The 24,238-nt window shown below is 34.6% G+C and overlaps 2 protein-coding genes across 2 annotated transcripts; both read right to left on the reverse strand.

Annotated features, from left to right (window-relative positions):
* Window positions 1–8,615: 8,615 nt before the first annotated feature.
* Window positions 8,616–14,773, reverse strand: LOC108771937 (glutaryl-CoA dehydrogenase, mitochondrial). The gene is made up of 8 exons (XM_018537358.1): window positions 14,610–14,773; window positions 14,462–14,494; window positions 12,873–13,241; window positions 12,131–12,260; window positions 11,835–12,054; window positions 10,744–10,973; window positions 8,990–9,150; window positions 8,616–8,877 (listed from the first exon to the last, which is right to left on the reverse strand). The coding sequence occupies exons 1-8, from the start codon at window positions 14,674–14,676 to the stop codon at window positions 8,810–8,812; spliced, it is 1,278 nt and encodes a 425-aa protein (XP_018392860.1). The 5' UTR covers window positions 14,677–14,773; the 3' UTR covers window positions 8,616–8,809.
* Window positions 14,774–17,980: 3,207 nt separating this feature from the next.
* Window positions 17,981–20,203, reverse strand: LOC108771935 (caveolin-3). The gene is made up of 3 exons (XM_018537356.1): window positions 20,039–20,203; window positions 18,740–18,919; window positions 17,981–18,178 (listed from the first exon to the last, which is right to left on the reverse strand). Exons 1-3 carry the CDS (start codon window positions 20,201–20,203, stop codon window positions 17,981–17,983), a joined length of 543 nt encoding a protein of 180 aa, XP_018392858.1.
* Window positions 20,204–24,238: the final 4,035 nt, after the last annotated feature.

Consider the following 24,238-nt stretch of genomic DNA (forward strand, 5'->3'; position numbering starts at 1 on the left):
GAAAACCCAATGGCGAATCGGCAGTCGGCTCGACGCGGCAAAGGAAAAGGCTCGCATCCGCCTTGAAAGGAGCCTGCTCGGGCGAAGGGATGCGAGCGTCCCTTTCGACGCGAAGAATTAATCCACGGTACCAAGAGAGACGCGAGCGGCCTCCTCGGTCGTCGGTTTAAGATCATATATAGTACAAAGTAAACATATATATATATTATTGTAATAACAGTGTTTAATTATACATAAGATAATAAGATATATAAGAAAAGTGCGTGCGCGCGCTCGCATCGCGCTGTTTTTCGAGGGAAAATGTTCAAAGGACTCTGTGTTAAACCGTGGAACGGAGAGATAGGGAGAGAAAAACGCGGGGGTCAACGAGGACGTCGATTCTCTTTCGTGAGAATTGCATCCTCGTTGAAGACGATTCGGTTAGGGATGATTCACATTGTCAGGCGCGACGAACGTGACAAGGTGCGAGAATTCCGATCCGACAGAATTTACCTCGCCGTCAAGAGCGAGACGCGTCTTTCGTGTTCCTTCACCATGGTTCCGGCAATTTAGTGTATTCGCGATTAATGAGTCAATTGACGGAAGTAACCCAGTAGACACCGACTGAAAGTAACCTGCGTCATTCTTTATCCAAGATATGTTCTGAAGATTCTGAATCTCGAAACACACCCTAAAAATGGTCTCGAAGTGTCTTTTGAATGATAGGACGTTCTCTAAATGTGCTTTTGAGGTTTCCACGAGTATTTTCTATACAGAAGCTATGTGTTTTGCAGTTATCTTTGTCTAGATTAATCATTAGAATGCCAAAATTTCATGAACATCGCAGATCACTTTATCAAAACGAAATAGAACGCAACATCGATGTTACAATTTTACATTCGACAATGCAACTGTTACGTAACATATGTGTTACGTTACATCCACAATATTGAGTGTGAAATTATAACATGCGGATGTCGCACGTCATACAACACAAATCTCTCAACTAAAGATATCCAAGGAACATCCTAAAAACGTTCCCAGATTGTTACGTTATTTCTAATCGGTCTTTACTGGGTTGACAGGTGTAATCGACTATAATTTAATCTTGCAATTTGGATGGTAGAGCGCGGATGTTGATATCTTAATGTATTTAAGTACTTTTAGGAAATTACTGTGAGAATTTTGATATTTATTTTATTACGATTTTTGTATAATTCCTACGAAATGTTTTGATTGTTTAGGAAGAAAATTACGATTGTTGATTTGTTGCCGAAATGGAAGGAACTATAGCTTAATCCGCGACGAAAGTGAAGGTCGGAACTCGTCATTAAGTCTTAAGCATGCGCGTGTGAGAGAGAGAGAGAGAGAGAGAGAGAGAGAGAGAGAGAGGCACACACACGAGAGGAATGCACATACATGGTGGACAGGATCGACGGTGTACGATAAGAGTGTAAATACAGTTTTAGTCGCGAGAGAAAGGTTCATTATCGCTACAATTATTGCATTACGATAATTACTAATTGCTGCGCGACGGCAGGCGTGTGCACGAAGTGTTTTTGTTATATAAGAGAAGAAATAAGATGCAACATAAAATGCCGTACAGTTAAAGAGATAGGAAAAAACACACCGTAGAAGACAAAAGCAAAACAGAGAGAGGCCAGAGAAAGAGGGACGAAGAAAGAGAGAGAGCGTAGAATATACATATATATATATATAAATATACATAAATTGATATACGGTATAAATAAACATAAATGCAAATATAAATATAAATACAGATATAAATATAATATAAATGCAAATATGAATATAAATATGAACATAAGTATATAAATAAATTATATATATATTATATTATATATATATATACATATATATATATATAAAGAATACGGATATTATTACCGCCAATCACGGCGGACGGTGTTGATCGTCGCAGAGGCGATTATCGAGCGATCTCTAAGTCAATCGATCGATCGATAACGACTATTGCGCGTCTTAAATTTGAGCGTGAAAGTGAGAGGGAGAGAAAGAAAGAGTGATTGCGAGAAAAAGAGAGAAGAGAGTGCGAAAGAAAAAAATTCGATGATCTATTTATATATTGCGCTGAGAGAGGGTTCGTCTCGATAGTTACATCGTTACGTGACACATATCCAGTGGATTAGAAACTATCGACGACGACAACGTACAATATTAGGTGTCTATATCGATCTAGTTTCCACCCCACTCGCAGAGAATTTTCACTTCGTTTTTCCACGGACAGGGGTAAGAGAATCGGCGGAATGTGACGGAATGAAAAGCACAGAAGGAGAAAAAAAAAAAGGAGAAAAGGCTCGACGAGATTTTTCTCAAGCAAGAGAAAAGTCTGTCACTTTCGTCCGTTCGAGGTTAAAGGAGAGACAACACGACTCTATAATTTTACATCCTTTGGAATGAAAAAAAAAAGAGAAAAAGCAAACGCAGGCTACGACCTATACTGGTGACTACTATCTCGGCTTATCCGGTTTTTCATAAGTAAATTACAATCGAACTGAGCCAAGAGAGAGAAGGAAAAACGGGATGAAGCAAAAGAGATTTCTCGAAAAGTTCGCGGAATGGCGGTTTCTTCTCGAACGAGACGAAAAGGGGCTGAAAGAAAGATAGAAGAGAGAAAACACGAGAGCAGTTCGTACGACAATAAGGTATCGATTAGTTAATCAGAGACGAAATAATGTAAAATACAAGTGCAAAAACAGGTATACATTATTATTATTATATTTATTGTAACCCGCGAGAGTTTTTCGCGGCGCGTACGCGCGAGATTGCTGATTTTCACCCTCCAGATATAAAGTAGGAGAGTGAGCGGCAGTCGCAGTTGGCGCAGGACGATGTGTCTCCGATCGGGAACTCGGAAGAAATCGGCGTGAAACAAAGAACAGCGTACGTAAATTCACGTAGAATAAACGCGCGTTACGTCGAGAGAGACGTGATCGTGCGCTTCGTTGTCACAATCCATTCCTCAGGAAAGGAAGGAGTGGAAGGAAAGCAGGAGTTCTGTCGCAAGGATAATCTCGTCCACCGAGGAATCGTGATTAACACCTCAAGCCCGGCTCGAGTCACATCCATAATCGCAGGTCGCCACGTCCGTGATCATGAAACTGACGTCCGAGGAAACTATGTGAACCCATACACAGCACAGACCTCCAAAGGACATGCTAAAGACATGTCCTTTGAACATCCTAAGGATATTCTCAGGACATCTCTCGGTTAAAATGTACTGTATGAAAGAGATTGCAAGGCGTAATTAGTATTCTCAATGACAATCGCGGTGACAATGCGTCTGTTTTTTATAGCTGAAATAGTATACACCTTTTGTACATGAAGTGAAGTAGATAACATGTTTGAAATTTGGCGAAAGAGAGAAGGAAAGATCTAGGGCAGTTCAGCGCAGCGATAAAAAACAAACCTAATGTTATGAGCGATAAATCCGGGTATGGGGTGTTAACGCCGGCAGGAGAGCGAGAATCGATCGGGAGTGTCCATCGCGTGTGTGTGCGTATATAAGTCGAGCGATGAGAATGAGAGAGCGAGAGAGGGCGAGTCATTAATTTATTTATACGATTACGTATATCCGCTAGTAGAGGCAACCAAGTGTGGTTATACGAGCTCGAGCGACGCTGTGTTGCGACGGTTCGCGGTTCGTGCCATTGAATTTTCTTGCGCGGTCGACGGGCCGACGATCGATACTTGTGAAAATGACGGGATCGAACTCGCGACTGTAAGGGCCGCGTGAATTTTCCCTTCCCTTACACAACGTACTTTATCCGAGGAATGTCCTGAAAACAATCTGAGAACATCCAGAGGACGTTCTTAGTACATAGGACGTTCACTGGACATCCTCAGGCCGTCCCCTTGGAAATCTGTGCTGTACAGACACAGACCCTTTTCGGTTCAATCGACTTTTCTGCAGGGATTGATGAGGGCCGGTGGGAGGTCAACTTTCCTCTTTTTCGGAAGAACCGTCGTCCGCGGGGGCGGATCCTTCGGCGATCTGAAAGAAAAAAAAAAAAAACGCGCGGGAACGGGAGCGAGGATTCGATCCCGGCATGTACCGAGATGTGTAATTATGTAATAGACACACATACACACACATGTACGTATCCGCGATCGGGGGCCGCGAGGAGAGGCGATTGTAAACTACTGTAAACTACAATGTTACTACGTTTTACCAAGAGCTTATTGTAGTCGAGAATCATTAAACACACACACAGAGACAAAGACACACACCCACAACACACACACACACACACACACACACACAATAAATACACACGTGCCCGGACACATATACACGCAACATTAAGTCGTAACAAGAAAAAACAAAAGACAACAATGGTATTGAGTGTAGCACGAAAAAAAAGAAAAAAAAAGACAAACGTTCTTTACACTTTTGCACGAGACGTGTGTTGTAAACTTAAATTAATTATCATTGACATATGTAATTAACGTTTTATTACTTAGCAATTAAACTTAATTTATTTATGATTACTCGAGTCGCTTGTGTTAACGCCCTTGTTGTTGTTATTGCGGATCGTGTGCAATCAATTTGAGAAACGATCAATCCAAGGTCGTTAGCAATCGAAGACAACTACGATAACCATTAAATGGTAGAGATCGCGTTCTCTGTCATTCGCTATAGCCCTGCAATTTTTAGAGCAGCCCGGTACAGCTTCGTACAGAAATTGCATTCTCTTAGGAGAGTATAAACCCGTTAAATTCATAATAAAATTTTAATGGAAGCCAGAGTCCAAATAAAATTTCAGGGGGAAAAAATCAGCGGTTTGAGCTTATTGATAGTTGGCAGTAAGTGTGCAAAATGCTATCAAGCATTGAAAAATGATCTCAAAACGTTTCCGACTCGCTGTTGTTAATCACTTGACTGCCAGCAAGTTTATTCTTATTTAACAATGTCATTATAGCAGGGCCCTTCTAAAACTGTTTAGCAAATTAACGATTTAATTAATTATTACATCACATGACAGTATTTAGAAACCTATTTTTTTTTTTTTTTAAGTAAGTTATTTCTAGTCATTTAATAATTAACTAAGAAACCCTTTTCAAGAAACTTCGAGGAACAACGGAGGTGCTTGCGACAATTGTGCTTGCTTTTAGAATATTGTTAGAGAAATTATTAACGAAATAACAATGGCATCTTGGAGAGCATCTTGGATGAGCCTCGTTACTTTTGCGCTTTTCTTTCAAACCGTTTCAGTCAACTTTCCTGCCGTGTGTTGGCCACGCGGCGCTTATTTGTGATACACACACAATATCTGCGATGAAATCGCAAGATGTGGCGCGGCAGCAGCGCTCGCGAATCGCGAGACCGGGCCATCCGCGCGACATCGTATAAATAAATAAGCAACCGTAGCTCTGACGTATAGATTTTTATATTTTCATTTAGTCATCAGATTAGTCTAAAGGCACCGGACACTTATACATAGATATATAGATACTATTATATTTATACGGAGACCTAGTTGTTAGATCGAACAGGAGAGAGAGAAAGAGAGAATGAGCGAGAGAAAAAGACAGCGCGAATGAGGAATGTCGGCATTGTACATTACTGGCTGATTAATTTAAGATCATAAAAAAAATGAGGACGAAAAGAGCACGATCGATCTGTAAATATATCGATCCTATTGTTTTTTTTTTTATAATTTGGACTACTGAACGAGAGGCTGACCGCGTTCTCCGGATGTGACGGATGCGCCTTCGAAGATGTCGTCTAATCAACGATGTTCTCTCGATTCCCAGCGATCGTTTTGAGAGACAGCGGCGCCAATTTTCATGATCTCGCGATCTCAATTGTATACGACGACAAGTATGCTGTTACGCGTTTCACACCCGTATTAGAATCTCCGCATTAGAAAGTTACAAGTTGGAGATTAGACTTCAACAAATCAGAACAAAATGGATTAAAATTAAATTATCTAATTGAATTGTAGAATTCTAATTTTCCATTCAAGGTTGAATCTTCAATGCACTGGAAAAATTATTAAATTTTAATAAATATTTGTTTGAATAATACTAACTAAACGTTTACTTACAGTAAATGAATATTCACTCAATAAAAAAAGATATTTAAATCAAATTAATGATTCTTGTACCAAATAATATATCTACATTTAGTAAGTATTTGATTAGTACCGTTCAAACAAATGTTTATTAAAATAATTTTTTTAATAGTGTACGTACGATGAAAAGGATTTAAAGTTATATAAATAACATATATCTTAGAGGTTGAGAATAGAGAGGACGTTCCCACGGGAGATCTGACTTCAAATCCCGACTAAAATATCATTTTTCAATAAGTTCTTTTCAGATTTTAAGATGCTATAGTAGCGCCAAATCAAAGATTTAATTTAATTTTGGTGGATTATTATTTTTTTCAGTTTGATTGTGTTGCAAATCCAAAAGTTTATCCGAAAGTCCTGTTTCTAATCTTAATATTGTTTATATAAATATGTGTGAAAATTACAGAATTTCTAATAAAAACATATAAAATTATGTTTTTACAAAATTAATAGTTTTAACTTTAATTATGTATCTTTATGTTAAATGAAAAATTATAATAACAATAGTATATTTTATAGTTTTCATGTAAATGTATAATTTTGTAATATTACATGATAATATCACACATATTATATTTGCATTTTGACAGTCATATAAATTATACATATTATCAATAATATAGTTTAAGGTTTCTGTCTATATTTATTGTAGCCATCTTGAATTGTGATGCCAGAAAAGTGAAAATAATATTAAAAAAAAATTTTTTTAAACTTTATTAAAATATATTTTTTTAAATAAAATAATATTTGCAATCGATAAAATAGATTTTTATATCGAAAACTCTTTGGGTTCCGGTAATCAATAAATAACTATATATTTGAAAGTGAATTAACTAGAAAACGAACAGCTATGTAACAGTTATTGAATTAAGAGATGGATACAATTTTATTCTACATATTTCGGAATAAAAGGAGAGTTTTAATATATATATTTTATAAGAATATTCTATCAAATGTAAATATTGTTTTATTGACAAATATTTTTATTTTAATATATTTTGCAAGTATTTTCATTAAATTTTTTCTTCATCAAACTGAAGATTCGTGGTAAATAGTCAGGAGCCTTAAGAAAAATTATACATAATTCGTTAAATTATTACACAAATATTTCTAAACTCAATTTCAATTATATAAATTTATTTAAAAAAAATGGTTAATCACACTATAAGAAAGATAAACTTTTATAACTTCTGTAACTTTTCCATTATTATAAAATCACTCACTATAATTAGAATTTTACATGATAAAATATTTTAATAGTATAATCTGATACGGATTTCAATCACGTTTTTAAGCGATCTTTTTTTTGATACGGAATCTTATTTGAAAGATTAAGTGCGTTCAGATTAAGTTCGAAACGCGACTTCATGAAAATTGATCTTAGCCGCAAGAGAGATCCAAGATGATCCAGGATCGCGCGAATCGCAAACGCTTGGAACTCGACCTCGAAGAAGAAGAGAAGTTTCAATTCGCGCTTCTCGTAGCGCGACCGTTTTCCGTCGAGAGTCAACGCGTGCATAGCAATCGTAGGCGAATGAACGAGCGGAATGAACGGCGGGATACGAAAGATGAGAACGAGAGCGAGTGTGACGGCGCATAATGAAAGAGCACACACCATGAAATTGTTAAAACGTAAAGTAGAGAATAAACGAGCAATAAAGTGTATCGAATGATTAAAGCCTTATTCGCGGTGGAAACACGCGGCGATTTGGATAGAGAGACGGAAAATGCGTAATTATGCGACGAGGATACTAGAGGAAGGAAGAGATATTATCACTACTTTTTTTTAGTATATGTTTTTTAAGTGTGCAATAAATTTATTAGGACCTCAACCTGTCATAAAAGAGATAAAAATTTGGTATTCAAATATATCAATATACACTAATAATCGGTATCAAAATATTCAAAATGTGCAAAAGGAATTTTGTACACTATTTTATAATTTTTCATTTAAAGTAAGTTGATAGATAGGACGTTTTCAGAACACACCCCAAATATTTTATTTTTATAATTATATTTTTTATTAATAGGTATATTATGTTATAATTAAATTTACATTAGTTATATCCTTGTGAGGTAGAGGAATGTAAAAATAATGAACTTTAAGATTTCGTGGGTATTTGAGTTTTTTTATATCTTATATTTTCCAAATAAAATTTTTAACCCTCTAAGATTTTTAGTCCTTTTGTTGAATATTTATAATACTTATTTTAAAATTAAATTTGAGATAAATTTGAGATCTATGCAGTTACTCTTAAGAATTAAAGATGGAAATATATAAATAAGTATACATAGAAAATATTAAATATTTCCAATTTGATTTGATTTTTAATTTGCTCCTGTTAGCTTAATAGAGGTGGAAATGTATGTAGCATTGAATACTGAAATATATAATAATAGTACTTTCAATTGCCAAAAAGACTATATTGATAAAAATATATATGTATATATACATCTCGATTATTCATTTACAAAACTTTTTTTTAAACAAAATCAGTAAGAAAAAGTTTTTTGCTGATGTAATCTCTAGAAAATAAAAAAACTATGTCTTTTTGGAGAGCTGTAATCACCCTATATATTCATTTAAAAATTAAAATGATCCTGCAAACAAAAAATTGAAGCACAAGCATATCGGGCGCTTGTAAATATGCAAATCGATAGCACGTGGCGTGTACAAAAGCAGTCTTATCATTCGGATACTCGAGTCGCAATCCTTATCCTGAGAACGCCGCAATACCCGTAATCGCCTTCCCGAGAATCAAAGCGTGAATATCGTTTGTACCTGTGGAAAAGAAACAAAGAGATAGAAGAAAAAAGAAAACAGCCTCGAATAACGCCATCCGTTAACGACGTGCTAAACAATCGTCGATCTTCTCGAGACGATCCTCGCGTACCTTCGTAAGTGTTGACTGTTTCCAGGTTCATCAAGTGCCTGATCACATGATACTCGTCCGAGATCCCATTTCCGCCCAGCAAATCTCGCGCGGCTCGCGCGATCTCCAGCGCTTTGACGGCCGAGTTTCTCTTAATGATGGAAATCATTTCCGGTGCAGCTCTACGGCACGCAAAATCATTTCCTGCCTTTCTTATTCGCGGATGTACACATTACACGCATATGACTGCATGTTGTTATTAGCGATAATTTTTATACCGCTAATACGCATGTAACATGTGTAATATACAAATAATGGGAGCTTTCCCACACTGTGCGACACAGGGTCACTTCTCATATTCACTCACCCGTATGAAGCTGGCCCCCCAATATTAAAAAAACGATTTATTTCTTCATGCATTTGTTTGCTCATCGTTTGCTCACAAATGCTCAGTTGGAATTTTCATTTGCTCATCTTTAGTTCAAAAGATTTGTGAGCAAACGAATGCATGAAGAAAAAATCGATTTTTTAATTCGATACATCTTTAGTTCAAAAGATTTGTGAGCAAACGATGAGCAAACGAATGCATGAAGAAAAAATCGATTTTTTAATTCGATACCAAAACTTAATTTTCTTATATCTTTTGAACTAAGGATGAGCAAACGAAAATTCCAACTGAGCACTCGTGAGCGAACGATGAGCAAACGAATGCATAAAGAAAAAAATCGATTTTTTAATATTGGGGGGCTAGTGTGAAGTTGGCTCACTAAAACTTAATTTTCTTGTATCTGTTGAACTAAGGGTGAGCAAACGAAGATTCCAACTGAGCATTCGTGAGCAAACGATGAGCAAACGAATGCATGAAGAAAAAAATCGATTTTTTAATATTGGGGGGCCAGCTTCACACGGGTAACTCATCCTTGTTTCATCTTGGCGAACAACACTCTGCGTCTCTTGTTGGAAAGCTCCCAGTATCGTTTCTTTACTTCAAAAGCGATACAACTAAAAAATTCCTATATTTATTACCATGAATGAGCTCTCTCAAGATAAACATTATTCTCATCTAAAGTAAACAAATTTAACTTCACAGCCTGCCCGTCAAATAGCATATATATACTTCTGCCATTCTCTTAAGCTTTCAAAGAGATTATAATACCGTCCACAAGAGTGACACATTTTGAGTTGTGTCGTTTTTGTAAAAAGAAAAGTCTTCTTCAGAAAATATTTAGAGTTAAGTCAGTTTTGATAAGTGAAATTTGAAGAAATTATTTTGTTTTAAGTTTAATCATTTTAGCTGATCAAAGTAAATATAAACTGTTGATAATATAACATTTCGAGCTAAGTCACTTTTGATTAATTATTCTGGATTTGTTATAATTTTGTTGAAATATTGAAATGCGCAACTCAAAAAGGCATGTTTAAAGCATATTTTTAAACAAAAGTGATAAAACTGATATTTCATCATGTTGTTAAGAGTATATTTTTTTGCCAATATTATTCAATTAAAAAATAATTTACTGTTAAGTTAAAAATAGATTTTTCTTTTTCTAAAAAATTAGATTTTTGAGATGTCTTACTTTTAAAGTAAAAGAACAATACGTATATACGTATATTATATACTATAAGTCATAGACATAATATAATAGCTGCGAAAAACGAGTGATTAATCTGGAAATATTAAAAATTGTCGGTTTTTCTAGAAGTGCTAAAATATTACATTAATTATTTAAAAACATTAGACTTTCGTTCTTTGCTTCGCTACTTCCAAGTTTTACCTATTCTCATCCTTCAGTCTACCGACTCGCAAGCAAGCTTGAAGACCGATCGCGACGTCGCACATCATGTCCGCCAGTTTTTTCTGCACAAGCTGATTCGCCGCCAGCGGTCTCTTAAATTGTTTCCTTTCCAGGGTGTAGGATCTAGCGATCTTCAGGCAAGCTTCCGCCGCGCCCAACGCACCCCAGGCGATGCCGTATCGCGCATCATTTAAGCAACTGAATGGTCCCTTTATCAAGTTTTGTTATTAGATATCCTAAACTATGCGGAATATAATAGCAATTAGTGTAATAACCATTCCAATTTTTGTAGTAATCGACTTCCTTTTTAATATCTATATTTGTTTAAATTCCAACCAATGATGATAATCCACGGTAATAATGATAACAAACAAGAAGAAGGTAAGTCTGAAAAAATTTTCGGCACGCGATTGGGGGAACTACATACGCAGTATATAAAATTCATACATAATTTTAATAAGCATTGTGATCCAGCTTTGACCGTTATAGGCTTTAACCGTTATTGGTTTCCTTCTTCTTGTTTGTTTATTGTTTATCAATTGTACGGTCTTAAAAAGATTTTAGTCTTTGTTAATGATAACAAAATAGCCAATCGATAGTAACTAATAGTCGATTGATTAAGAACGTATAATACAGTCTTGATCAATAATAAAACTTTAAGTTTATTGCATTTTCTTGAAAAAGGAGATAAAATTCAAAGTAAAACTAATTTAAAAAAACTAGTTATAAAAATAAACATTATTTTTTAGTGAAACTGTTTTTTAATTTATTTTACGTTAGATGTAAAACGTTATAATCAATTGATTACTGTTAAATAAGAACGTGTAATATAACTTTAGTCCTAAGAAATCCTCAACTTACTGCATTTTCTGAAAAAAAGACGATAATAAAATGGAAAGGAAGACTAATAAAATATTAAAATTGCTATAAAAATAAATATTATTTTTCGATAAAACTATTTTCTAATTTATTTGCTATTAGATATAGAACGCCACTTTGTGGAAGTGCTTTATACTTTTGGTCAAGGATGTATGTAAGGTAAGTCCTTTTAATTTATTAGGAAGACTTACTTTGAGTCCCTGCACGTTCAATAAATTTTCCTCTGGCACGATTACGTTGTCCATGAGAATCATGCCGGTGATGGACGTTCTTAGAGAAAACTTCCCCTCGATCTTTGGAGTAGACAACCGATCTCCCGCAGCTTCTCTATCAATAACGAACCCACGGATCTGACCGTCATCACATTTCGCCCATACTATCAACACATCGGCGATAGGCGAGTTTGTGATCCTAAACGAGATTCGACAGTCTGACTTCTGCGCTCGACCGTGAAAGAAACGATGAAAGAAAGATGAGGAGTACTAACCATGTTTTGCTGCCATTCAATTTGTAGACTTTTTTATTGGAGTCATAAATGGCCCTAGTCTCCATGGCTCCTGGATCACTACCGTGATTGGGTTCCGTCAAGCCAAAACAACCGATCTTTTCCCCAGAAACTGAAATACACTTTGAAAGTATCGCCCACAGCTCCAACAATAATCGTCGTTCAACCAATTGTACTAACAAATTTATATAATTAATTTATCTAATTGTTGATCTAATTTCCATAAGTAATATAAAAATTAAATATTTTATAAGTTACCGGAGATAAATAATTATATAAAATTCTAAAATCTCTCTTGTAATTTTCTTGTACGGTTTAAAATAGTTATTAATTATCTTGTACGTAAATAAATCTATGATTTTTCCAATAATAGAGAATTACGAGCATCTTTAGTTATTATTAGAAGAAAAATATATATGTATAAAAATTTATAATAATCTGTCAAGCAATCTGCAATATAATCTGAGATATAATATTTAATTTTGATTGATCCTTTATCACAATAATTAATATATTTATAACTATTATTATCATTTTTCTACAATTATTATTATTATTATTAATTATATATTTTCACTATAAACATGTGTTGCTTTTATGCTCTCCTTTTCAATAACATCAATTTATTCTCAAAGTCATTGTATTATATTAATTATACGATTTAGAAATTACACAGAATGTAATTCTATCCTAGAATTCTATTTTGAGAAATACTTGAACGCACCCATTTTAGGCAGAAATCGTTCTTTTTGAGTATCGTTGCCGAACATGTAGATCGCACCGATCGAGAGAGAAGACTGCACAGAAAATGCCGATCGATATCCACTGTCGACTTTCTCAATTTCCTTAGCAAGGAGCCCATAAGCTACTGAGGATACTCCCGCACCGCCATAGCCCTTCATAGTGCAGCCCAACACCCCGAGTTGTCCCATTTGCTTTACGATCTCCCGATCGAAGTGCTCCTTTCGATTTGCCTCGATCACGTTCGGCAGGAGTTGCTCCTGACAGTAGGAACGAAACTGATCCCTCATCAGAATTTCGTCCTGTGTCAGTTGCGACTCTAGATCAAACGGATCCTCCCAATTGAAGGCAGCTGAGTCATAAATACAAATTTTCAATAAAAAATCGATCAAAATTATACATGGTTTAAATTAATTTTTGAGATGACCTTGACGAAAACTATACTAAATTTTTTGCACACTGATTTAATTCGAGTTTTATAAAAGTGAAATACCAATATTTCGAATAAATCGATATGTAAAATACAAATTTATTTAACAGCATATTAAAATATATTGAAGATTTTACGGTCTATCTAATTTCTATATTTATATTAAACACATCTTTTGATACATCAATTTATATTCGACAGTTTTGATGTATACACTGAATGCGTCCAATCGAATTCACTATTAGAAAACAAGATTTCCTTCAAGTTTGTGTTTATTAGAAAACTGCCATCTTCAAAGAATTAAGAAAATATGAAATTTAAATTAGAAATTTTCAAAACATTATGAAATATATGAGACTTTTTCACCAGGAGTTTGAATATTTTTTAATAAATTTTTTTTCTTATAACATTTAATATAAACGTTATGTAATATTATAAGATACGAAGAATAGTCTATCTATTCTAAACATTAATAAATATCTCTTAGGTGTGTAAATTAGTTTTAAGGATTTTTTTTCAAAAACTAATTTATTTAAACAAGATAATGACTGAATATAATCAAAATTAATCAAAATATTTTCATCTCTTACGAAATCCTCAAGACTGAATCACACTCCTAATTTAAATGACAAGGAACTTAATTATGGATTTCTGATTGTAAGCATTGGAGGATACAGATATGAAGTAATTGTAATAGCTGTAAAGTAATATTTTAATTATAATGTTCAGTTTGTATGATTGTAAACAATTCATTGAAGAGGATCAATATTAAATATCAAAACATTTAGAATTGTTTGAAATTATTTTATGCTATGACTTTAATCTAAAACAATAATAAATAACAACTAACTTGGCTCAAATAGCCCATGCTTTTCTTATATAACATTACAGTGACATATAACGATGGAAGCCTAAACATCTTTTATCAGTTATCAGTAAAGATGAGATAGCAAAATCGTAATGTCAGCAGAATGAACTACCGATTGAGTCGCACCTCTGCATTGTGCTACCATCTATCTACATTTTACATCAAAACTGTAGATCGCCATCCAGTACGAACATGTCGTGATTAAAAGGATATGTTTTTTATTTGTTTGGTGTTTACACGCTTAGAGAAATGATCTAAAATTAAATTGACTTACGTCTCCCTCGGAGCGTGGCGGAGGCGAAAATCTCTGCTCAAGATTTAAGGACGAATATGACGAATTCTGATATACAATCACATGATCTAACAAAGAGTCCTAAGAATCCTAAAGTTGGTAAACTTCCCAACAGATTTCCAAAGGATACGTCTCGTAGAATTTACGCGGCACAAGCGGCCGGCTCTCAACAACAGTCTCTGCATGTGGCTCGCCATGTTGACTAACGACTGATAATAGCGACGAAACACTGACTTTATTAATCTTGTTAAAAAACCTCTTATCGACCGTGCCTTAAGGCGCGTCCATACCGAGCGATTGACACTTCTAGCAAGTGTTTTAATATAAATATTTATTCAATGACTTTCAGTAAACATGCTTCGACCAAGTAGCAGCTGACGACTAGTCAGCTGATGTCTCGGCTGATGTCGAAGGCAACGTGAAACTTTACACAGCAATATGATTGGCTCGACAGCAATTCGGAGGCAAGTTCGAATGATCGTCTCTCTCACATAGGAACCTTCGCAAAATGTTAAATCCTAATTTTAATAAAACTTTGTATACATATAGATACGCAAAAAAAAAATTAATGAATTTAGAAAATATCAGTTAAAAAAAATAGGGAATGGCTTTAATACTCTGAACATGACGTTGTGTTGTTACTAAAAAGACTTTTCTTATTGATCTTACTTAAAAATATCTCGAATCTATTGATATATATATATATATGTGTGTGTGTGTATGTATGTACATCAACAGATTTTTCACTTACAAGATATTTTTAAGTAAGATCAATAAAATATTTTTTATTATATATACATCAATATACATGTACCGGTGCATAATCTTTTTTAAATTATATTCAACATTCTCTACTATACATACATTTACATTTTCATTAGCTGTAACTAAAAAAATCTGCAGATTCCAAATTTATTCCAAATTTATCATAAACTTAATTTTAAAGAGTAAACATTACAAATACAGCACACCCTCGCTCTTAAAAGTTTAATTGGAGGGGGGAAGGTGCCATTATATACTTTGTTAAGCACTTACCACACTGAGTATTATGAAAAATATAATATAAAAATGAATATATTATAATGAATTATTAAATGTTAAATAAGGACAAATGACACAAGTGTTGTGAGCGTGAATTGAACCGCAGCCTTATAAGGACTCCCAACTCGTGTCGCTGCAATGCAAAATCGTAGAAGTATTTTTTTCGTGTAAGTTCTACATTTTATTTGCAAAAAGTTCTCTTATACAGAAAGTTCGTATATACAGCTTCTAACTTTCGGAAAATATTCCGAAAATCGTCTACAATGCTTGAGCATATAAAAGGAAAATATGATAGAATGGTAACGATGACTTTACACTATAAACATTAAGTATAGAAAGTACGACAGTACTGTGTTACCTTATCGCTTTATCGAGAAACATTAATTACGTTAATATTAATCGTACGATTATACAGAAAAGTGGACAGATTTTTGTCTAACGTTCTTTGCTTTCGATATAATAAACATATATTTCTCTTGTATATTTATATATATCTCTCTCTTAATAATTATTATTTATATATATAATTATAATTATTATAATTTTTCCTCCTCGCATTCTTTTTCATTTAATAATTTACATTCCCAATTAGATTAGAATTTTAAATCAATATTTTACTAAAGGGATTTCCGTTTCTCTATCCAACTCGACAGCATATATATTCAAATCACTTCTCACAATTCTTTCCTGTCTAATGAAGCAGTGGGACTTCTCGTCTTGAATTCAACAGCGGATGACAAGAATGAACGACAAAAAAGACGGCCTGCGTAAAATATTGACTAGTCTAGCTACTCGAGCTCCTTAATTCCCGATTCTGCGTCGACTCCGAGACATGCGCATGAGTTAAAATTATTATACTCCTACAAGGCCAGCAGAGACCTTTACACTTACTAGTACACTTAACAGTGGTTAAGCCGTTGCACGCTATATTGCAGATAGTTTAACGGAAAAAATTCTTTGACGCGCAAATTATGACTACGAACTGTAAAAATATACCATCCTGATTATGTATTAAGTGCGATGTCGCAGTCTATCCTCGCACATCTTAGACCGGTCAGCGTTTTCGCACGCTTTTATTAAAATATTACGCAGAAATACAAAGTCCCAAATTAGGACATTAAATTGAAAGATGTTTTAAAGAATTTTTCAAGAGGTGTCTAAAACTGTTAAAGGTGTCTAATGTTTCATATATAAATTTATACCGAGATATTTAAGATCCGCTTTAATCAAATGTAGGCTCTCTTACTTAATTTATTCTTATCAGTCCAAAATCGATCGTATAATTATTTTATGTCCCAATTTTAGACTTTGTATTACTAGAGTATATACAAAAACTGAATTGGCCATTTTAGAAACCCTAAGACATAAATAAAAGAATCTAATTTTTGGAGTACTAAAAATGTTCCATAGTTTTTATAATTATAATACTAAAAATAATTAAAAATATGTAAAATATGTCTTACTATTTCATTAAATGAATGGAATATATGTATATCAATTTTAAAACTTATTTCCAAAAAAATAATTTCGAAGATGTTGACTTATGCCATATTTCTGACATAAATATACATATTTCGTAATTATATTGTTATACATCACAGTTTTCGTTCACTTATAACATAGAGTTTTTCAATTAGAAAATGTTGTAAATATAATAACAAACTTTTAAAAATGTTGTAAAATAAGATTGCAATTTAAAAAATATTTAACTTCATTGTTGATAAATATACACAATTTATGAAAAAATAACAAACACATAACAGTGAATTCTAGTATTGTAAAGTGATTCATTATTGATTCAAATTGATCGTCTTTTACAGAGCACAATGTAAGGAAAACATAAGTTACTGTAAATTGCTGCTTTTTCTATGAATAACAGTTTTGTAGACTTGGTGGTGTCTAGGAAAGAAATGTTTAATGTGTGTATAAGTTATTGAAGAAAATTGTGTATCTATGATATTTCTTCCAAAAAATTCTGAATCCCATCCTGAAAAAATGTACTAAATTTTAATAAATATTTGTTTGAATAGCATTAACTAAAAATTTACTTACAGTAAATAAATATTTACTTAATAAAAAATGATACTTAAATTAAATTAATAGTTTTTGTATCAAATAAATATATGTTTATATTTAATAAATATTTAGTTAGTTCACTATACATATTATCAAAGAAGAATTAAAATTTAGTCAATTTTTTCAATAAAAAATGTTTTATGAGGTTTCTGAAATGATCGATTCAATTATAGTACGTTTCGCTCGTGCGTTTTGTTCATAATTATAATAGACACCTCTCTCGCCGCTTAACTCTAAATCGCTGTAGCACTACCGACATGCACGGTTCGCGCGATCACATCGCGGCGTGTTTATAGCTCATACAGATGCGGAAACCGCGATAACGGAAAGCTGCTATCACAAGCAAAAAGTAGACCCTTCGATGTCACCGCTGAGATCGCCGGATTACACGATCAACAGATCATCCTTCTGGAGAGGGCCATCCGGTAATCTCTGATTAAATACGCGGATATTGTAGCAGAGGTAACCCAACCCTTCCATAATCGGCCGTACGATCGCCTGCGTCACCGCCGCTAAGAAATTTCGCATCGCCGCGCATGTGATCTTCCACACGCGCAGACACGGTGCGAGACACCATATATGCTGCAAGGAACAACAATGAAGAATGTACGAGTTGAAGAAGACAAACCATTAATCATCAAAATTCAAAAGAATATGAAACATTTCGTTCGCTTCGAATCTTTCTCGAAAAAACTTGAAGAAAGATTGAAATTCATCCCCAACTATTTCACATTTTGAGAAAAAAAAATTAAGAAATTGTCCTAATAACTTCCTCTCTCTGTTTAATTGTTCTTAAATAGATTTTAATAAAATTGAAATTAAATCTCAAAACTGTTTAATTCTTTTTAAGGGAAATCCCTTTCCTTGTTAAAAATATTTTGCACTTTGTATAAATACGCAATAAATTAAATTTCTACGATAAATCGTTCATGTAAAAAATAAATATATTAATATTAAAATTATTAAGTAACATTATTCACATTAAAAATGATTGATATGTTTGAATCATTGATGTAATTTTTTTCTTGGACAATCCTGTGACAATGCATATTCCGTTCGCGATGTGCAATGATACACGCGAGATCGATTGCGGTGGAAATCAAAAGGAACGGACGCACGCAAAGGGGTGGGTTATCGACTCACCTGAAACGCGAGGCAGGCGAACGTGAAGCCCAACAGCAGGGCGAGCAGAGGTGCTATGAGAACGGAGAGGAGCACGTAACAGCATCCTCTGGAGAGCCGAAAACAGTGGCCGCTGAGCCGCCAAGCGCATTCGGGACTCCGGATCCCTTCCGGCTCGCCAATCACGTCATCCCACATCACCTGCGTAACGATGCATTCACGCTCGCGTAAAACTTATCGATAACATTGATCACGCTTTAATTATACAATTAAATTCGACATGGTGCGTGCGCGCGCGCGAGTGATTTTCCCATGAATGAGCGCGGTCATTTTAATCAAAGTGAAACTTTGTCAAAGTATGAGCAATGGCCGCATTAGTCAGCTTAAAGTTCCATGAGTCTACGTTGACCTTCAATTAATTTCGCGGATATGTGCATTATAGCTTTTAGCTTAGTTCAATGGAAGAGAAATTTAACAACTCGAAAAACTAGAAATTAAAAATAAAAGAAAATTTGAAAGCAGTTAGTCACTCCCTCCAATGATTATGTAACAAAGATAAAGATTGCGGGTCGTAATGCACTGAGAGGAAAATGCTTTATGACTATTCTGCAATATGAAATAATAACAAGAGCATTTTTATAGTTATCACTCTTATATCGTTATTAATAACAATTATATTTATAATTCAATTCTACCATTACAATCACAAATATTTTTTCCTAAACATTCTTGAAGCATAAACCTTTAAGAAACATCCTAAGAACATCCATATGTTCCCTGAACGTTTCCAGACCGTCTCTCTTCGGTTAAAGTATGCTGTGTAGTGTTTGAATTTGCGATACGTAAACAAAAAGGAAAGTTATACTAAAGTAACTAAAAATTTAGCCATAGGAACTAAAAATAATTTTGTTAGATTAAAATATTATTGCAAAACGCTCAAGCTAGTTGCTAGAATATCTAACAACTCTTTTTGTAGCATTACTTGTTATTATGTATATTGCGAGCGCCCTACATAATTATTTTAATAGTTCAGCAAAATTATTTCCTGTATTTAGCAAAATTTATAGATACTTTAACAACAATTTTTTCCGTGTAGGTTGGTGCGTGCTATATATAGGATTGAAGGATGAAAAAGGGGCATCATCATACGATTGAGGAACAAAAGTGACTTCAAAAACACATGCCATTCATCTTCGGTGATAAAAAAAACGCATCAATCATCAATTATTCAGTGATGTGGAAAATGTTGCGAAGACAAGTACGAGTCAAATACGATACATCGATCGTGGAGAGACGCGGCTGCAGGCGGATGCATCTTACCTGAAGATGCTGATTCAAGCTGTTGGGGTCCCGGTCCTCGAGCTCCCCGGAGTCTCCGGCGCTCTCGCCCGCCGCGGATGACTCCGGCTTCTCCATCCCTGGAATACGAATACTCGGGCATTTCGGCATGCCGCAACGGAAACTGTTACGGAATCTCGCTAGCATGGTTACCCGCGGTGAGTCGCCCGTCACGCGCTTCTTTATTATCCCAATCCGGGAGACTTTCACGCGCCGCCGATTCGCGGCGGCAGACGAGGACGAGGAGCGGCTTTTCCTGCCACGCGCCGCGTCACCATCGCGAAAATGACGACTATCGCGAGGGATACGTACCCCGGGTACACGTATCCATAAGCCATCGATTATTCCCGTTAAATAATAAATTCGCGCGCTACACTGGCTGCGACGAGCGAGCGGAATTGCCCGCCCCCAATCGAGAGAAAAGGAGAAGGACAAAGGATTGCGATCAAGGGTGCGCGATCGCGACGCGCCTCAGCCGATCTCGCGACCAAATGCAGGGGTGAACCTGGGGAGGAGCGTATTTACATATAGCGTACTCTTCTGTAATCGATTTGAAACGCAACGGGACTACAACTTTCAATTCCACTCGCGTCTTAACTTCAATTGTTGCACTCAGGCGGATTCTATAGCGAGACTGTATGGCGAGGTCGCGATTTTTTTTTATATACACGTCCGCACGTGGCGTCGCGACGTCGTCCTCCGCGGGAACAATAGGTGTGTCGGTGCCGTTCCGGTGATATTTTCGATCAATTTCCGACGTTATGTTTTTCTTCTCAAAAACGAATTCTTCTTAGAACATAGAAATTTTATAAATGTACATTTATTGCTTATATAAGCTTTTTAAATTAAAAAATGTAAAAATAAAGTTAAGTAGGTCAAGAGACCAAAATAAACAGGCGAATAAGAAAGTCAAATTAGTTATTAAATGTATGTTATTTACTATTATTATTACTTTATTGCTTCTAATTAGTTTTTATTTATTATTAAAAAAGTAACTCTTCATAAAAATTAAATAAATTAGGAAAGGTTTCGTGTTTTTTTTATCTGAACAATGCAAACGTGTTTTGTAAGAATATATAACAAGTATTTTTTAAAGAAGTAAAAAAATTTTGAAAAAATCACAAACTTTTTTTATATCTATTGTATTTAAAAATAATTTTAAAAAATTTGCTTGCAATAATTTAGGACCTAAATCAGAAATTATTTCAATAAGAAATGAACATGATTCTAAAAAATAATTAAAATATTACAATTTTTTAATTTAATCTATAAAATTGTATTGTTAAATACAAATAATTTTAAACACAAATTGATCTTATTGAATAAAACAGAATATATTGGATATAAATATTGAATATAAATATCTTATAATAATGTATATAACATTCATTTTTAGTGTAAATTTTCAAGTCACATTTTATAGAAACGACACATCTGATACATGTCTAATCTTTTATAGAACAAAATTATGACAAGAAAGGTAGTAAACTATTTTAAGTTTCCAAAGTATAAATTCCAACTCCAGTTACTTTTTACAGATACTATACACCCTTAACCTTTTATAGAAGAAAATCATGACAAGAAGGATGAGAGCAAATTGCTTTATGTCTTTTCCAATTTCTTCGAGGAAAGAAAAAATCACGTATTTTATCACAGCGACAGAAGGGGAAAAAAATGATTATCCGGAGGACTTGCAAAAATTCACGCGGACTACAGAGTATAAAAGCGAAGGTCTAGACAGAAAACCGATGTAGACGAGAAATTACACGACACTACGACTTTGCCCTACTTCCTTTAGAAAAGTCGCAGATCGTATCTATCACCTACTCCCCTTTTCTATCCCCCGGTCATAAACAACGGTCTGTGCTTTACGTTTCGCACGATTATCGACTCGCGAAAAGTTTCGTCTACCGAGAAAACAGAGTTTCCGGATTGTTTCCGATTCTTTCTCGTCGCGGGACCTTTGCCAGGTTTTAGTTAACGCAAAACTTGGTCGAGGCGAAACCCACGCAATTCTCAACTAGTTAATAATAAATGCCACTATTACACGTGACGCGCCACGATGTGTCCAACAAAGACACAAAGTGGAGCTCGGCCGATCGAATTACCTGCTTCGCGTCATCAATTATTTCCGCGATTCTATTCCGACTCACTTACTCCTCATTCTTAATCATAGCAGTCTCGGTATTACAACGGAAAAAAGAAACATTACGAATCGAGGCATCCAGGTCTTTTAATTTTTCTTCTTGTCCTGCTTCCACAGACATCATTTCCGTTTCTTCGCCGCGAGGAATGATCCTATCCCTTCTAGAGACTATAATTGTAAAATGTGACGGCACGTAACGCAGATTTGGGAAATCTAAGAGTACGGATACATGGACCCTCCTGAAGAGTCCGGAAGGTCGCGCTCGCGGAGACGATATACTCACTTGGATCACCGTTCGCCACCCTGGAGCCCCTTATTTTGCCGGTTGATCGCGAAATGCTGGAAGAAGTCCTTATTGCCTGATTGCGATTGACACTCGCGTCGCCTCACTTTTACAGTAGAGCAGTATTCGTGGTACACCTGGGCTCTACACGGGTATAAGCAGGCAGGGGAATAATCCGGGGAATCGTAAGGAAAAGAGAAGTGGACAGCGGTCAGCGCGGCTGCGCATTGTCAAGGATTTCAACCCCTTGCGGTCTAACGGCCGATCGGTGTTTGTTGATGCAATCCGGGGTACAACCACCCCGGCGAACGAAAGTGAATGGCCCGCGCGGCCGACGTAACTTCGACGCCGCAAAAAGTCTTAAAATATTCGTAATATACCAAATTAATACTTAAAATAAAATAACAAAATATGGAGACGAGAATTGAAGAAATTAAATGCAATATTTCGTTACTTTACAGTTACTTTAAAAATATCAAACTGAAAAACCAATAAAATAACTTTGAGAAAAATTAATTAATTATTAAATAGCTTTAAAACGAGAATTTTATATAAATTTCACTTTTTATAAATTTGTATTAAACAAAAGAGGATTGTAATTTATGTCATGGTTTTGTTCGTCATAAATTCAAATCAAAGATTGCGCGGCAAAAATGTTTTCTTCAAATCATTACCGATATGACTCGATATTAATAGAGCGAGATAATTAACATGACGCAATTGCTATTTCTATTATCGTTGACTATAAATAATGTGCACTAATTTATCAAAGTATAACATTTACAATTTCCATCTGCAATCAACAGATGGAGTCACTAGTATGTAAGTTGAAATCAACTCGCAACTTTACCAACAGATCTAAAACGTGGCTGTTTAATAGTATATATATGAGAATTTATAAAAATTTATAAAAATTCCCCTTTTTACTGACAACTGTGACAGACACGTTTTTCCTTCAATTCGCTCTTTTCTATACATATTACATCATATTTTATTATATTATAAAAAAATTTAGTAATTATAAAAAAATTTCTGCAGTTAAATCATTTTGAATAAAAATTAAATACAAATGTCATGATATAAAATAATCATTTTTACTTTTCTGTATATAATTAACCTTTATATTTCAATAAATTATTTAAAATAAATTAATTTTTCTATCACTAAACAAATGTTCTGAAATTTTATCTTTAAAATGTTTTACTTAAAAATAAAAAATATTTTTTAAATTAAAGTCTAACACATAAAAAAAAATTTATCGGTGATAAAGGAGTAATTTCTGCAGTGTTCAATCATTATAAAGACAAACATTCAGAATATTTTATTAGCAAAAAAATTAATTCATCATCCTAACTAAAACATTTATTGAAATAAAGAGTGATTGTAATAAAAAGTAAAAATTATTGTTTTATTTTATCATATTTTCGTATTTTTGGACTTAAAACTATTAGATCTTATTGTATAGATTTCTTTATGTTGTTATCGCGGTAAAAAAGATTAAGAGAGACTCGTCACGATTTTTGACACGAAACACGCGATTCATCTCCGTCGAATCCGACGGGGATCGTCGAGAATCGACGCGGACAATGTGGGGTGGCGGTTTGGTCTGTGGATGACGGACGGAGAGACGCATGAATGGAAGCTGACGTCTCTGGGATGTCGCGATGGACATTCCGGCGCTTAAATCGAGTCTGGAGCTCGGAGTTGCGTAAGCACGACAGTCACGACAGGCGTCCCGTCACGAACCATAACG

Source organism: Cyphomyrmex costatus, unplaced genomic scaffold, assembly GCF_001594065.2.
Source record: "Cyphomyrmex costatus isolate MS0001 unplaced genomic scaffold, Ccosl1.0 scaffold17, whole genome shotgun sequence".
Taxonomy (NCBI): Eukaryota; Metazoa; Arthropoda; class Insecta; order Hymenoptera; family Formicidae; genus Cyphomyrmex; species Cyphomyrmex costatus.

Excerpts from the sequence above, each read along its gene's own strand:
- LOC108771937 (XM_018537358.1), bottom strand. The coding sequence starts at position 14,676 with ATGGCGAGCCACATGCAGAGACTGTTGTTGAGAGCCGGCCGCTTGTGC. Across the intron at positions 12,055-12,130 it reads TTGAATGGCAGCAAAACATG|GATCACAAACTCGCCTATCG; the intron begins GTTAGTACTCCT and ends AATCTCGTTTAG. Across the intron at positions 9,151-10,743 it reads AGACTGAAGGATGAGAATAG|AGCTGCACCGGAAATGATTT; the intron begins GTAAAACTTGGA and ends TGCGTGCCGTAG.
- LOC108771935 (XM_018537356.1), bottom strand. The coding sequence starts at position 20,203 with ATGCTAGCGAGATTCCGTAACAGTTTCCGTTGCGGCATGCCGAAATGC. Across the intron at positions 18,920-20,038 it reads GCTTGAATCAGCATCTTCAG|GTGATGTGGGATGACGTGAT; the intron begins GTAAGATGCATC and ends ATCGTTACGCAG. Across the intron at positions 18,179-18,739 it reads TCGCCTGCCTCGCGTTTCAG|CATATATGGTGTCTCGCACC; the intron begins GTGAGTCGATAA and ends TGTTCCTTGCAG.